Source organism: Saccoglossus kowalevskii, chromosome 16 (assembly GCF_978046115.1).
Source record: "Saccoglossus kowalevskii chromosome 16, keSacKowa6.1, whole genome shotgun sequence".
NCBI classification, from domain to species: Eukaryota; Metazoa; Hemichordata; class Enteropneusta; family Harrimaniidae; genus Saccoglossus; species Saccoglossus kowalevskii.
In genome coordinates this window covers 27730765-27747524 of record NC_140656.1, presented here as the reverse complement: position 1 = coordinate 27747524, position 16760 = coordinate 27730765, and the positions used below count along the sequence as shown (strand labels likewise).

The window sequence follows — 16760 nt, the reverse complement described above, 5'->3', positions numbered from 1 at the left end:
CACCCATTTTCATCCTTCTCTCCTTACAGACAGGTTACCAACTCTCTATCTTATCTACATTGATAAGAACAAAACAAAAACCATCCTTTCAAATAACCAATTTACATTTAGGCGTGAATGTAGGACGACAGACACTATTTTGATCTCAAAAAGACTTATTAACAAATACATTTACCATAACATTAAAAGAACAATAAATTGTATGCCAGCTTTATTTATCTCCTAAAGGCGTTTGATAGCATTTGGCGTAATGGCTTCTTTCGTAAACTTCTCAATAACGGTATTATTGACCACATGTATACAATTATTACAAACATGTATAGTAAAATAAAGTATAAAGTTAAATGTAAAAAAGGGCTAACAGAACCATTTAATAGTTAATATTTTTAACTTCATTTAACTTCAATATTGGTTGCAAACAAGGCTGTAATCTCAGTCCAACTCTATTTAACCTTCTTCTAAATGACCTTCCCAACAGCTTCAATTTTGATTGTGATCCTCCAAATCGCCTGTCAACTGCCCACTTTATGCTGATGACTTTGTCCTTCTTTCTATAACAAAGCATGGATTACAATCATGTCTGGATAACTTGTCAGTGTATGCTAATACATGGCAATTAACTGTAAACCCAGAAAAACTAATGAAAAACAGATGTCTTTCTTTCTAGGGGGCAGTGAAATTGTGACAGTTAAAACATGTAATTATCTGGGCTTAATAATCAGTGCAACTGGAAAATTTAAAGAAACTCTTAAGAACCTTAAGAGAAAGGCTCAAAAAACACTGTTTTCTCTCAAAACTAAATTAGGCGCAATACACAATTTGTCCATCACCTTGTCACTATCGCTTTTTGACAAATTAATACGACCGATACTTGTTTATGGTAGTGATTTATGGGGTGACGAGTTCTCATCCAAATCACCAGTTGAGGACATTAATGTTCACAACTGTCGATATCTTCTTGGAGTCTCTCAGAGAACCCCAACTATGGGAATTTACAGCGAGTTAGGGAGATATCCTTTGGATATACATATTGAAAATCAATTAATAAAATATTACAACCGCATTCAAAATACTCAAAATGTTTTTCCTAAAGAAGCTTTTTCAGTTAATAAAAGTCTAAAAACCATGTGGTATATTTGGAAATTACAGACTTGCTCAAGAATATTACACAGGAATTTCTAATTAATAAAAGCGATAAATTAACTTCAGCAGTAATGAATAGCATCAAGTCCAACCTCAAACATAAATTTACATCCCATTGGAAAAAAGAATATCATAGTGATATTCGTGAAAAGTCTGAGGGAAGAAACAAACTCAAAACTTACAGAACGTTTAAATTCAATATCAGTATGAAACCATATCTCAATATTAAAAACATTGATTTTTCAAAACTGGTCTGGCTAAATTCTGTCCTAGTGACCTCAAGAACATCTTGTTTTGAACTGGCCAACCGTAGTCCAAGAATGTAATGCTATTTTGAATTGGCCAATCGTATTTCGAAAATTATACGACTATTTTGAATTGGCCAATTGTAGTGTAAGAATTATACGGCTGTATTGAATTGGCCAATCGTAGCTCAAGAAGTACTAGGCTGTCTTGAATTGGCCAATCGAAGCTCAAGAATTACATGGCAAAATCTGGTTATAACAGGTACAAGAGCAATGTCATTTTGTGTGCCCCCCAACAATACTTTATGTTGTTTTAATTTTTCGGGGTTTCACGTGGAGAGGGATACCCCTTTCACCACGTAGAACGATACTGTTGTAACGACGAATCCGTATGAAGTCATCGACTGCTAGATTAAACTTCCTCAACACCAGTCCAACTGCAATCTTCATCTCATTCATAGCAAAATTCTGACCAATACAGTTTCTAAAATCAAATCAAAGATTGACTATAGTTGTAGCAAATGTTTTTCATTTTCCTCAGTCCAACGGTCAGGAAACGACCCCTGACATATATTACATGTACAACCTACGTAAATATCAGGGAAGAAATATATTCATGAGCGCACAGTTGTATAAAAATACATATAAGTGGTTATTCAATCACAATGCATGCTGGGAAATATTATCGTTTTTCCTAAAACATAACCTTTTCCCATTCAACTCCTGAATGGACAAATAACACAAACAAATGAATATAAAGTACAATACTGTTTTAACTTTCTGTCAATATATAATTATGAGACACCCTGTCTGTTTATTTGGACCCCTTTGTTTCTGTTCAGGTTTTTTGGACGCTCATGTCTGAATTCGCAATAAAATATATCGCCCGCACGTGACCCACAATCGCTTGAAAATCTATTATTTCAGAACTACTGAACATATTTATCTGACATTCAGATAATTTTATATTGCTATTCCATTTTTCCAATTGACCAGTTAGCATCTCTCCTTTGAACTCCATCGACATTCATCTTAGATTTCTGGAAAAATGTGACCTTAATTTAGGGCATTTGATTCTCACGGAGTGCTTTAACCGGATGTTTGTCATGTAATCAAATGTGAACACAACTTCTTACGAGAAAAATAAGATAATTTAGATCAGTCACGTGATTTGGCAAAAATGACACAAATTTTGAGTATTTGTTTCTTCTGAGTGCTTTAACTGATCAGTTCAACATTAGCTTTAACAGATGGACTTGATATTCTGTATATGGCATATATGAAGCCAATGAGAAAACAAAGTCACTCCTTCCACATTTGGGTGAACATTGTACGGATAACATTTACTTGTATTCTACGGCCCCGATGGCAGTTATACACACTTCATACGATGCACAAACACAGAAAACACATCAAGGTAACCAAGATGAATGCAGAGGACGATGTAAAGTAGTGTGGATTCTGGATTTGTTTTTTGGAAGGGGAGCCATTATAATGGTACCATTACCGCTTTGCATTGTTGCACGGGGGGGTCGCCCCTCGAAAAAATTTTGGGGGCGTCGCCCACCCAAATCTAGCTGAAAAACTTTGTGTTGTGTTGTGTTATGTATGTCAGCAAAATTTGCCCCTCAAAATGCAGGAAAAAGCGTTTCAGAGCATCTAGATTTCAAAAATTGCCCGGGGAGCATCCCTGGGGGTTCATTCTATATGCTGTTACTACCCCATGTGCGTTCCAAATTTAGCGGGAAAAAGCGGTGTTTGTCACCTTCTAAAGGGAGCCTGCGCGGGAGGCAAATAGGCCCCCTTTAAAATTCTAATATCTGCAATAGGCTCCCATGAATAAACTCACAGAGTTGCTGTGCCCGCTGTAGGCCCTCTTTTGCAACAAGCACTCCCATACGCCGCCCTAGGCCATAGCTTGTTTGAGTTGAGTTTACTAAATTTACGGTGCGTCCGCAATAGGGGGTATGATTTGGCAATGTGATGCCAGCCTTAGGGGCCTATTATTTTTTTTAGCAAGAACGCACATGGTGTAAGGTTTTAATTTTGAGTGCCCCCCAAGGGGAGGGCATGCACCGGTGAGCATGACTAAGGTCGCCTCTTTGGGCGCGATCACTCGCGCCTTTGGTGCGAGGGACGGTGAGCAGACCCCCCACCCCCATGCAAAATTTCGTGTCGCCGCCCCTGCATGGTATTAGAAGAAGTGAAAACCAAATTGTATATTATGACCAACTTGCATGTGTTCGCAATTTGAGTTCCCCTCATCAACTTCTGAATCATTGTCTTGTATTTTTTCAGGGCTTGAGATACATTTATTAGACTGTAGGACATTTTTATGTTATTTTCGTCAGTGGATATGATTGCCTAGAATGATTGTTTTTATTCATTATTCTTGTCATATTGTGTTTTGTCCTTTAATGTAGGTTGTTTTTTCTTGCTATGTACAACCATTATAATTCCTTCCGATGAATTTTACGTGTTTCAATAATCAATTTTCGAAATAAAAATTAAGACTTGTGTAAAAGTCGAGTACCCCCAAAGTTACTGGAATGACCACTGAACCATACTTTACCTAGGTCCAGCAGAGAATGGTAAATATGCATGTGGTGAGCGTCCTTTGCAGTTCTCAGGCGTAAATCGTAACGGGTTATAAACCTCGGGATCTTCCCAAACGTGCTGATTGTGATGTAAACCAGTGATAGCTATTCCAATCCTCTCGCCTACCAATATAAAACACGTTGATGCAAGTGATGATCAATTTAGCTCAGTCCTACTGTTAAAATAATCACTATGGTAACAGTTGTTGTGTAGCGATTAACATCATAAACATGGGCTTCTAACACTCGGATACGTTTATATGCCAAATAGCAATTAACATGTAAACAAGTACATGTAGACCAAATTATCTCGGACTTTACAAAAATATAAGAAACCAGGTAACAAAACATATATATTCTTATGTCAAAAAATTTAACTAAGCTACCCAAAATTGAATGGTGGTTGTCGCATTTTGTGTAAACGATGAATATTACACGTCTTGACTGAAATTTTACACCCCAATTACGATTTTTTTTAAATACACTTATTATTCAAAGTTTACTATTTATTTATTTGTGTTTTTTATGTGAAAATGTGATAAATAACAACGGAAATGTTGTCAAATACAAAAAGTAGGTCTGATAATGAGTACAAGGGAGTAGCAATGTTACCAGTGTAACGTTAGGCATATGACATGTATGACTTATAGACAAGGCTCCGCACGTGAATGTTTAATGTTTTATTATTTCGCTACAAATAACTTACCAGCAGGAATCACAACTTTACCCTTGCCTGTTGGTGAACGCATTTCAATGGGTTTACTCAATTTCCTTCCAATAAACGGCACTGGTGGATGCAGCCGTAGACTCTCCTTGATGCACATTGTCAGGTAAGGCAGTTTCGATAGATCGTCCCTAGAAACATGATATAAAATTGCTTATATGTTATGTAAATTCTGAGTAAAACATGCGCAGTACTGAGTAATTTCGATTGCAATTTTCATTTTCCTGTATATCGCGCTCTCATAATTCACACGTCCTCCTGTTACTTTATTCTAACAGACAAACGGCTACACAACAAAATACTCTCGATTTTTATGACAAAATGCTTTCATTTATTTGAGTCATTTTGATATGATATACGCGCTCAGTCGCTAGGGGGCGCGAGTTTTTAACGGACGGTGATTAAGACATGCCAAATTCGGAGCTACGTTCAATACAATTTAAGAAAAAACACGTAATTTTTGTTATTTGTTAACATGTATGTTACGCGGTTTGTAAATTGTTGGCGTTTACTTTAAATCAATTTCATGTGCGTCGAATAGTATACATTTAAATTGAGCTGTGTGTATGGCGTCTTGTTTAACAAGCTCAAAACGTGCTACTTAACAATGCAATGCATCGTGGGATATGTACATACATCAGTTATATTTATAAGGTAAATACGGTGTATTGTTTATTTCATTAGAAGTCCATCTCATTGAACAGTACAAAGGGGTCAGTTTCGCAGTTAGATGTCTTCAGATACATTACCACTCAATCTCATCTTTATCTTTCTGATCCATCAATTCGTCAATTTCTTCTTGACATTTTAGTTGATGTTCTGTGTGTTTGGCCATGTTATAGAGGATCCAAGAAATTCCACTAGCTGTGGTGTCGTGTCCCTCAAACATGAAAGTATCAACTTCATCTCGGATCTCTTGATCTGTTAGGCCTTTGCCACTTTCATCCTATAAATACAAAGTATTTGTTTAAACAAAGGAAAAGATTACAGTAATCTTCACTGAAAGGTACACCCAGGATGAACACATGGTACGTGTGTTAATCCGGCACCACACAGACGTTTGTATCTCTCTAAAATATATCTATTACTGCATATCTATCATTACGTGCAACCCTCAGTAAACTAGTCTACACAACCAAAATTTGTGAAAAATATTCCGACATTCGGCTGACTTTTATATTTCTTTTCATTCTGTCCCGTTAGAAATGCTAACACATGCATACTGTAGGTAAAGTAGACTGATTGCTGTTTCTCGTCATATTGTCCGGAAACCAAAGTTGACGCCAGCATGGGGAGTACTGCTGCTCTGTGCGAGCCAATATTTTATGTGGTATCATTGATCCAATCACTGAATTGTTCACTTTGGCATGATTCAAGTTGCCCCATGATGTGAGCGCACCTTCCGACATTTCAGTATGATTTTCGATATTGTGAAGCTACTTGTCGGCGTTGAGCTCATTCCACACACATGTAGTTCGTTTGTTTATACGTATATGTCAGTGCACAATATATTTATTTACTCGATCAACATACCCTTGCTTCAAGAAGAATATCTAAGAAGTCAATATATTTTCTGTTGTGTTTAATTCCCAGCTTTTTCTGGTCCTGCAGTGCCTGCTTTCGTTGATGAATAACTGTTTTTGAGTGTCCGTGGACTTGACGTAGAGCTCTTCGCCATTTGTAACCACTGTACGTTAAATGGTAGACGAGATCGCTGAAGTATGGAGGAAATTGGACCCGCTTCAATACCATCTCAGATAACGCATACACTGCAGTAATATAGGGATTTCTGGACCTGTATATGTAAACATCGAAAGTCATTTTTAAATAGCGTTATTCTTTCGTACAAGATTGCGTGGAATAGATTGGACAGAGAGGGGCTTTAGACAGTTTCAGCTCTTTTTCACAGTTGTGAGTTTTTTTGTTTTTTTGGGAATGGGCATTGAATTCCTTTGGCATATATTATACACTAACAAATAATAATATTAAAAACTATTAAAAAGTATCTAATGTCTATTGGAATTCATGATCAATAGCCAACCGTCCTGAGTGTGAATATTTTTTTTGTAATAATGCATCAAAGAAAATAATTGCTCGATTCACAAAAAATCTTTTGACGTTTTTTAATCTCAACCAAAGGATGTCTTTCACGTCAACACTTACACATCAGTTTGACAGTGACTCTCAATACTAAAGATACATTTCAACAAACTATCCAAGGTCATCAAACTGACATGTTCGAACATCTCTATCATCCCATTGTCACTTTGCTTCATCCATTTGTCCTGTAAATGTAAAAGTAGGATGAAATGTTTTTTTACTCGCTGAGTTTAAAATGATACAACGTCTTAGCTTAGATTTACCAAAACTATAAGACACTAAAATATCAGACAGGAGTATGCCCTCCGAGAGAATCACTTGTATTATTTATATGCGGGTATGCAAGGCACAGACTTTGGATAAAAACTATAGCCCTCTAAAACATATATCAATCCTGGTAATATTATTCAACCATTGCCATGTGTCACACATTTTAAAGCCAAACATGTATCAAAATCACACATTTTTGCTTGGCACATAGTTACGGTGTGCATGATTTGACCTTTGTGAGTGGAGTTCAAAATCACGGATCGGCGACCATTTTGGTCCAATGCAGTTTGGGATCCAAATCCGAGATGCCGGGACTGATTTGGTTTAACATTCATACATACAGCGGGCATTATATCGGACAAACGTACATGCAATATAATGTCATCACCAATTAAGTTTGAACTTGACACATACACCACACTCCAAGTTATATATCTCTCGCCTACGGGAACTATGTCCTTGACAATGACTTGCCTAGTTTCCCAATGAAGGTCTATGGCACAAGCAGAACGCATACATATATCTGGATCGGTTCACTTTCCATGTCAACAGCAACTATGAGTTTAGATTTGTCCACGTCGCGTTTGCGTTCCCATTCAAGATACAAGACGGCCGTTTTCAAAAAGAAAGTAGGTCTAATAGGATTGGATTTCAACAGTATTAACGTCATTTGGCTGTTCGGTTTAATTAAACATAGTTATTTTATAAACATAATATGATGTAAATAATCTATTGTCTTATCTATAGTACTCACCATCATCGTATGTGTACATTCATTAAATATATGTACATAGGGTCGTAATATATCAAAATGGAATCCCGGTGTTAATAGACGTCTATTACGAAACCATTTACTTCCTTTACTTATCAGTAGTCCATCTCCTAACCACGGTTTTACCATTCCATACGTGAACTCATCTTTTGGTTCTGTTTAATGATAGCATACATTATTGTCTACCATGTATTCGGTATTGCGTACATATTAGTACGACTAATCCAATTTTAAATGTGTTGAATAAACGGGCTAATATGTGCTTTAGGTTGAACTACAACGTTGATGGAGGATTTTAGACGTTTGCTGACTACTTATATAATTAATGCACCGATGTAAACTAAACGTCGCAATGGATTCAGTAGCAATAATGTAAAGCTCGATTTATATCTAGTAAGGACTTTATATGGCGAATGAACAAAATTATTTTATACAACCTAATACCACGTACCTGCAGTAGACATAATTGGCTGTATAGTATCTGGATGATGACATATTAATATACCGTGGAATGGACCAAACCACAACAGACCAGTGTATGGAAAGTTATCAGACCGCTCACCTGCAATGTGCATCGTCTCCTCTGTGTTTAATTTGAGCTATAAATATGTTCAAATATTGAATGAAGTTAGATTTCCAATTTTGTTTATATCGTAGCATATTTGAGTTGTTTTCTCAGACATCAGCAAATGTATATTGACAAGTTAGCCAAAAAATAAATAAAAGGGAAACATACTAAGAATATAAATTACCAGCATTTGTGAAATGTGTCTCGCGGGACGCATGGCGTTTTTGTTTTGTTTCAATAATTCAACCTATTAGCTCGACTATGATAAGTTTCAGACGACATTAAGCTGATCAATAATTATATCACGCTGCTCTATTAATTGAGAGGCGAATTCAGTACTAAAAATTATTCTTTCTTCGCCAGAACCATCATTTATTTTAACACAGAAAAAACAAAAACAAAATATCTATCGTTGTCACAATGCACGTATGTAGTTCTCTGTAGAACTATGCAGAACAAATGATAATTGGGTAAGTAGGTGATAGTGTGTTCACCCCATGGAACGCATAATCTAGGCAAATATAAACAACTACTAACAATAAACCTGTCCATAGTCCAAAAGTAGGATTCCATAATATTTTCTGTACGATTTTGCAATGGGCTGGGCGTGATTAAAAACAAAGTTCATGTCTTTAGCTGGGTTACGTAATGCCTGCAATGACAGGAAAGCAACACAAAAAGTCGATCAACATCATATAGATAATAAGCAGCAACACATCACAAATTCTTTCAGAAGGCTTAGTATTTTGTTATTATGCAGTTATAATCTACACGCCTGTATTAAGAATGCACTGTAGCATCACACATATTTACTGTACAACATACCATATGTAAATGTCCAAATACGGGATGTCTGTTTTCAATAGGAAAACCAACAAACGCTTTTTCGGTCGCCCATTTCATCTTCAGCAGCCCATAGAAAGACGTGGTAGCCTTGATAATGAAAAGTACGACGAACATCACAAATATAAAATCCACATATGGATTATTGGTGAAAGTCGATGCTTGGATCAACGGTTTGAACGCTAGAGAACCCATCTTGTGCTGACGGTTGACAATAAAAACAGATTATGTAGGGCAGTATGCTGACCAAGGTTAAAACACTATCGACCTTTGTACGTTTGTCCTGATATCGATGTTTGCATCGAGATATCACACCCTAATCTTCACAATTACAATTTTCCCGGCAGTGTGCAACAATTTGAAACTCCACAGAAAATTAATTTTCATAAATTATATGTTGTTGTCAGATGTTTATTAATAAGTTGTACAATGAATGACATTTCTATGTTGTGTAGTTGCATCCAATACAAGTTTAGCAATCTTCAAAGAAACCTAAACTGCAGTGCACCGGTCATGCATATTCAAGTTTAGGGCGAATGACGCTTACTTTGTTGTCGGTTGTTGGTTAAGATCGACTTTTTACCGAGATCTCGTATAGAACGAGAGAGAGACGACAGTTGTGTATTGCCCCTGAATTAGTGTCCCCTATTTCCCGTCATCACATCTGCTGTTCCAATTCTCTGTCTAGATCGTGATATCTGTGAACTCATCTATGCGACCCTTGACTCTGCTCTGATAACAGAAACTAAAACAGCATAAACACCATAACATTGTCAACTACGCGTACAAGATGTGTTCTCCAGTGTTTAAACCGTTGATCCAAGCATCAACTTTCATTGACCAATCATATGTAGATTTTATAATTGTGTTGTTTCATGTACTTTTCATCATCCGCGCTATCACGTTTTCCTACAGGCTACTAACAATTAGGATGGGCAAGTGAGAAAGCGTTTACCTATTGACAACATACATCCTATTATTGAACACGTACATCTGGTATGTTTTTATACAAATTATTTGAATGATTATAAACGACTGCAAATTACCACCACACAATCCTCAACAAGTGTGCGTCATCCATGGAAATTATTTTTGATTTATAAATAACCCTCTTTTTGGGGAGTATATTTATTGTTGTCGTATTTTGCATGCAAACATGCACTTTCTTTTGGTTCAATATAACGTGACACACACACACACACATACACACACACACACACACACACACACACATACTTGTATTGCAATATGTTCCGAGGACTCCATTGGATTAACTTTTAATATAGTTGAATTAACTTTTAATATAGTTGCGATATGAACTCGATTAAAACGCGTTCCTATATAGGGTTGCGTTTTAATTGGAGTTTAATTAAACTCAATTACAATGCAATACAATGGAGAATTGCATTTTAATTAAGTTTAATTAAACAAGAGTTGAATATCCCGTGACTGAACATAGAAATGTTTGCGAAGCTTAGGTTTAGTATCGGGGTAAGGTATGGTATAATTATATTAATATTAATATAACGTGAACCATACCTTCCCCCGATACTAAACCTAAGCTACGCAAAATGTATTAATAATCGAATTAACTATTAATATAAATTATGTTTTCCGAGGACTATGAAAAAGGTTCTCGGAAGGTGTGTATGCCCTCGGAAGTAGCTATATATCTGTATTTTTGTCCTCGCAACATATAGCAATCCAAGTACACACACACACACACGTTTCATGATAAATCAGCCACGCGTATTATCAAGAAACAGTTTTTTATAGACATGCCCACCAATCAGCAGCTTTCATACAGAGCTTCAGCACATGGGAATGAGGATATCCAAGTGGGTGTTCATTCATACAGATTCCATGTATTCCTAATATTATTACATCGTTTGGATCGAATTCCCATTCAGCGTCCACCAGGTACAATGACATTCGATAATGAATTCGATTTATGTTTTGACTGCACGTTATAAAGTCAATGTCAGGTATACTAAACACTTCTTGACAATTATATAGTGTGCCCTGATTGACAATTATAATTACAAGTACTTGCCTGCATGCATGTGTGCCTTGGAGATCTCGTGTAAGCTAGCTCTCACAGTGAAAACAAATTATTGGAAACAACAAAAACATCTCTATATAGGAGTTCACCCAATCTGATTAAAATCTGATGTAGTGTACGGGCTTTAATTATTTTGGCTATAAACTTATTTTAATTTAATTTTTTATTACTTTTGTTATTAATGCCTTTTTATTTTATTATTATTTTACTTTGATTTTTTTTTAATTCCGCCCTACATACCGACGCCTATGTAAGTCCCGTTCAAATCTCGCGTAAGTAACAGCCAATCACAGCCCCCTTTTATACAGGCTGTCGGTTGCTTACTTTTCAGTGTAGCGATACTCTACGGGTAATTTTTCTGTACATTATATTTTTCCCACTTGAATAAACCATTAATAGAAAATTGCTAGTATATTTTTATTTACAAAAGAAATTCCACAGCATTTTACAATTGTTGTCATTACATTGAATATTTTTTTCACTTCCAACAAAAGTGTACACTTCCAGATACATCTTCGCCAGCCAAGGTTCGTTCATTCAGTCATCGCTTCAATTTTACATCAAACACTGAGCATAATTATCTAGAATGGAAGCAAAGAAATAAGTAAATCGTAATGATTAGAACACTGTAAACAGCTATAGTAAACAATGCAAACTGATTTTACATTGTATAACGGTCACCGGCCCACGGAATCGACGCAGAAAATTGGAGCAAAAAATATTTCCTGATCAATTGCAATGTGACATGTGTTCCAAATAAAAAATATTTTATTCCAGCCCAATTACTTTAATAAAGAGTTATTGTATAATGTACAAAATGTTGATACATTTTGATGAATATTTACAGCTACGGCTTCAATACCGATTTTGGTCCGATCGTCAACAAAACATCACCCGTCTCCAGGGCAAGCGACTGGAAAAAGACACCGGTGTTCGGTGGAACCGGTGGAAACAAAATCGTCACTCCCAGAATAACTACGCAAAATAACGATCTAAACTCGAACCATTCGAGCCACAATATTAACATAAAAATGACTTTCGTTGCATTTGACAATGATAAACTTACCGAAAAGCCGTGTTATTCCCGGTCGCTAACGTCGGTATAATCCGCCATTTTAATTGAGTGTGTTTGCCCGGTGACGTCATCATGTGCGCTATAGAAGGAGGTCTGTGATTCGTTGACTAAAATCGTCGATAGTGGGTCTCGTTGAAACCTCGTTACAGAGGCATCGGGTCAGATGTAGGTAGGGCGGAATTAAAAAAACACAATATCACAAAATCAAAATCAAAGTAAAATAATAAAATAAAAAGGCATTAATAACAAAAGTAATAAAAAATAAAATTAAAATAAGTTTATAGCCAAAACAATTAAAGCCCGTACACTACATCAGATTTTAATCAGATTGGAGTTCACCATGTTTTGATGCACACTTTGTCTGCCAAAATATATCAATCCACCCAGACTCAGAATAAAGTGAACAGTAATAAAAAAATCTTATAATATTGTAAGATTGATAAGTTATTATCACTTCATGTCTGATATAACATACATCGAGACACTCATTAACATTTTAGCTTTCATTATGCCATAGCAAGCTAATTATTAACTGCGAGAATAGTACAATCTTCTAACGTACAATAAACTATCAACGACCTAGTTTTTTGGTTTTTGGATATTGATTGGTCTATAATATAATGTAATGTTCTAATAAGGTTTTAAATCTCACATTGTTTTTAAAAATCACAAACATTTCAGAGCTGCTGCGGTCGATGAGTTAAAGTGGCTAATGGTGCCAAGAATGAAGGTATGGTATGTAACTTGGTAAAACATTGGAATCTTGCTGATGAAACAGGGATACCAGAATAGATAGGATAGTTACTAGTTAAATTTAAACTGGCAATGGAGACAGAACGACATAGTAATTCCATTATTCCTTCTCGGTTGAACATTTGAGTATTGGAAGATTCGTTGTTGAGGATGAATGCCATTTTATTCCATTTTTATTATACTATTCTATTCGTATTTTTTTACCGAAGTCTTCAATTTTAGTAAAGAAGATTTGTACACCAGAAAAGTTACAATAACCAAATTAATCCATAAATCGGCAAATTACACAAATAAACAGATAACATTGTCCCAAATTGGCAGGTTTAATTTAGAATGTATGAAATTAGAATTTGCAAACAGTTACACGATAGCTAATAATTAACGACATTAACGAATGTTTGAAATATACCGACATTGCTGAAATTTATGTTATTAACGCAGTTACACAGACGATAATGCGCTATCCAATAATAGTACTCTCATTTGTAGGTAACGTACAATTAATGTTGATTGTTTCTACATAATATGAGTTAATCTTCTCACTTCCTCACTATTTGATGAATATCGATTCGCCATGCCATGATTCCGATATAATTTCAACACGATTTGTACACACGTCGTGCTACGCCCTCGAACAATATCACCATTGTTTTTCGCAGTACCACACGTTGTCTTAGGTATAAAGTACGGCGATGGGAAAATAAAAAAATTATAACTCATCTCATCACTTACACAAATTTAGAATGTTATCTACACAAGTATATATATTTCTTCAAATACATTGCTGTGCATCGATTCGTGGCGCTTGTACCCTAGCTCGGCTCAACATAACACTTGTTGCAGTTTCAAGTTATACGACAATACAAAGATCTGTTTTTGACCAGTGTCCCGGGATGAGGGCAGTATTGATAAGAGACCACAGTATACTTGATATGATTGTTGATATAGCAGTGAGTTGCTGCATGTTTCATATGTCTGTAAACCAATAATCTCGCTAACATGGCTGGTATACACAGGGGCACATGACCGAAGCACAACACCATGGTCACTGATTGGCGTGGTCAGTATTCAAATGAAGTCTATTGACAGCTGTTTGATGTAATATGCAAATTAACATAGTTAACTTTTAAAGTTCACTTATTTGCACAAACGTTCGCATTATATGCATACAATTTTCACCCACATCCGTACAATGTGCATATTAAACACTAAAATTGCAAATCCATCTCTAATTAATACTTAGTATTACTTTATCTGAGACAGAAATTCATTATTAACGAAACAGCCAAACCGGAAGCTAACCTGCCCAACCAGTGCAAAGCTGGCAGACAATATTAATAACAGATGGGCAATAGAAAACTGCCGCAAAACGTCATACTGTCGAGTACAGTGGTGGACTGACCCAAAGCATATATTAATATTTTTTATGTTAATCATAATTAGTTTTAATTTTCAATATAATTGGAACGAAACTATACAGTTATAAAATTATTTTCCGACAGGAAACACTAGCATGCACTAAATTTAGTTAATATGTTCACGTTTGTTGCCAAATAATAGCTATCTCGTGTTCAATTTAACCTACTGCATTCCTTCAACTAAACTATTGCTGTATTTATGTCAATGTGTAATACATGGTGATATTATCTATGTTGTAGTTAGGTTTATCACCGGGAGTACGAAATATGATAACACCTTGGTTGCCTGTAAAATTAAAAAAAGTAACTCAAAATTTTACTTTTTAAATCTCAATATTTAAAGCAGAAACCGGCGTATATTAACAACTTGTTGATACCCAATCTGATTAAAATCTGATGTAGTGTACGGGCTTTAATTATTTTAGCTATGAAGTTATTTTAATTTTATTTTTCATTACTTTTGTTATTAATGCCCTTTTATTTTATTATTTTACTTTGATTTTTTTTTTAAATTCCGCCCTACCTACATCTGATGTAGGTAGGGCGGAATTAAAAAAAATCACAAAATCAAAATCAAAGTAAAATAATAAAATAAAAGGGCATTAATAACAAATATAATAACAAAGAAAATTAAAATAAGTTTATAGCCAAAATAATTAAAGCCCGTACACTACATCAGATTTTAATCAGATTGGTTGATACCGTATGTGTCTTTCAACTCATGCCTATGTTTTTCTGATCTGTATTTGTTGGGAATACCTCAATCCGATTTAACAACCTGGGGTGATATGGCGTTGCTTGTAGCTGGACCATTTGTAAGTATTTTTTTCTTGTTGTAATACTGTCATGATCAGGGAAAGTATTTAATTATTATTTTTTGTTCACGGGACTAGTATTGCTAATTGTACATTCTAGGTGAAAGAATCCATTGCAACGCACAACTAATGAGTTCTAAACTGCTTTCTATAAAACTATATCTATATCTATATCTATAGTAGTGTTTGTTTAGCTCAATACACCGTAGTAAACTATGTTGTGAGTTGACGTTTTTAGTTTTAAATATATCATATTAAGAGAATGCTCGGAAATGAACAGAGAATTCTAATAGAAAAATCGACGTGCAACGTGCGAGCTAGTTTAAAAATTCACTAAAATCAGACCAATAATTTCTTGGATTCTGTTTTTGAAAACACAAGTTTGTGGACACGCTTGCTTGTTGGACCAAAGCTTCGAATAACTTATGATTGAGTTTGACGGCAAATCCAAGCACGAGAAACGGATTTGGACGTATAAATGGACAGACGGAACCTAAATGAATATAACTGGAAAATAAAACTATTATTTGAATGAACCAACCGACAATATGCTCAATACTGATCCACAATTTTTGATTGAACGTGCTTAGGAGTGGTGAACATTAAGTGGATGACCACATAAATTATAAATTATAGAGTACTAGTGGCCGTTGAAATGATTTATAGGATATTGTGGGCAAATAGGGTCACTTTAAGTCTGAAACAAAATGTATTGTACCACAAGTATGACTTGATCGCACGAATTCATGAAACTATGAACCACTTCGGAGAATTTTGTGAATGACGATCACATAAACACAGGGTGTTGTTCGGTTGACGCCGGGATATAGCAACTGGAAAAAAATACGGCATAACATGTTATAGTGAACACAAATTTCTGATCATCAAGAATAAAACCAATAAGTGTTTTATAACGCACCGCATCCGGATTATGATATACAATTGTGAGCATAAATATTTAGAATATAATGCATATATTTCAGACGCTTAATTTTATTTTAAAAATTGAAAATTGACCACAAAGTTGTATGCACAAATCAATTCATAATATTAGAAACCCGTAGAGATGTTAAAATTTCACTGAGCGCCATATCTTTTCCCGCCAAAATTGCGGTGCTATTTTCTGCTTTTTATTGTATTTTTATATGTTCTTTTTGACAATCAAGTTTTTGAAAAAAACAAAATAACGAATTTATGTTGACTTTGGTGTTCATACGATTAACAGAGTAATTAAAATCTGTTTTGTTGAGATTTGGCTTCTTGTGACGGGATATTTGACTACGGTGACCATTGTTTAGTCCGCGATATCTCCAAACATATCAATACGAACTTCGAACCCGCTCATAAAACTAAGTACTGCAATCTGCGTGACATA

The 16760-nt window shown here is 35.4% G+C and overlaps 1 protein-coding gene and 1 long non-coding RNA gene across 2 annotated transcripts; both read right to left on the bottom strand.

The window, feature by feature from the left end:
- Nucleotides 1-1691: 1691 nt before the first annotated feature.
- Nucleotides 1692-9457, bottom strand: LOC100379072 (cytochrome P450 4F3-like). Its single transcript, XM_002739049.3, has 9 exons — nt 9245-9457; nt 8303-8450; nt 7834-8006; nt 6873-6994; nt 6243-6504; nt 5459-5655; nt 4692-4840; nt 3961-4108; nt 1692-1872 (listed from the first exon to the last, which is right to left on the bottom strand). Exons 1-9 carry the CDS (start codon nt 9455-9457, stop codon nt 1692-1694), a joined length of 1593 nt encoding a protein of 530 aa, XP_002739095.3.
- A 2265-nt stretch (nt 9458-11722) lies between these two features.
- LOC144360011 (uncharacterized) lies at nt 11723-12480 on the bottom strand. Its single transcript, XR_013422128.2, has 2 exons — nt 12391-12480; nt 11723-11905 (listed from the first exon to the last, which is right to left on the bottom strand). It is a non-coding gene; the product is annotated as an uncharacterized LOC144360011 (long non-coding RNA).
- Nucleotides 12481-16760: the final 4280 nt, after the last annotated feature.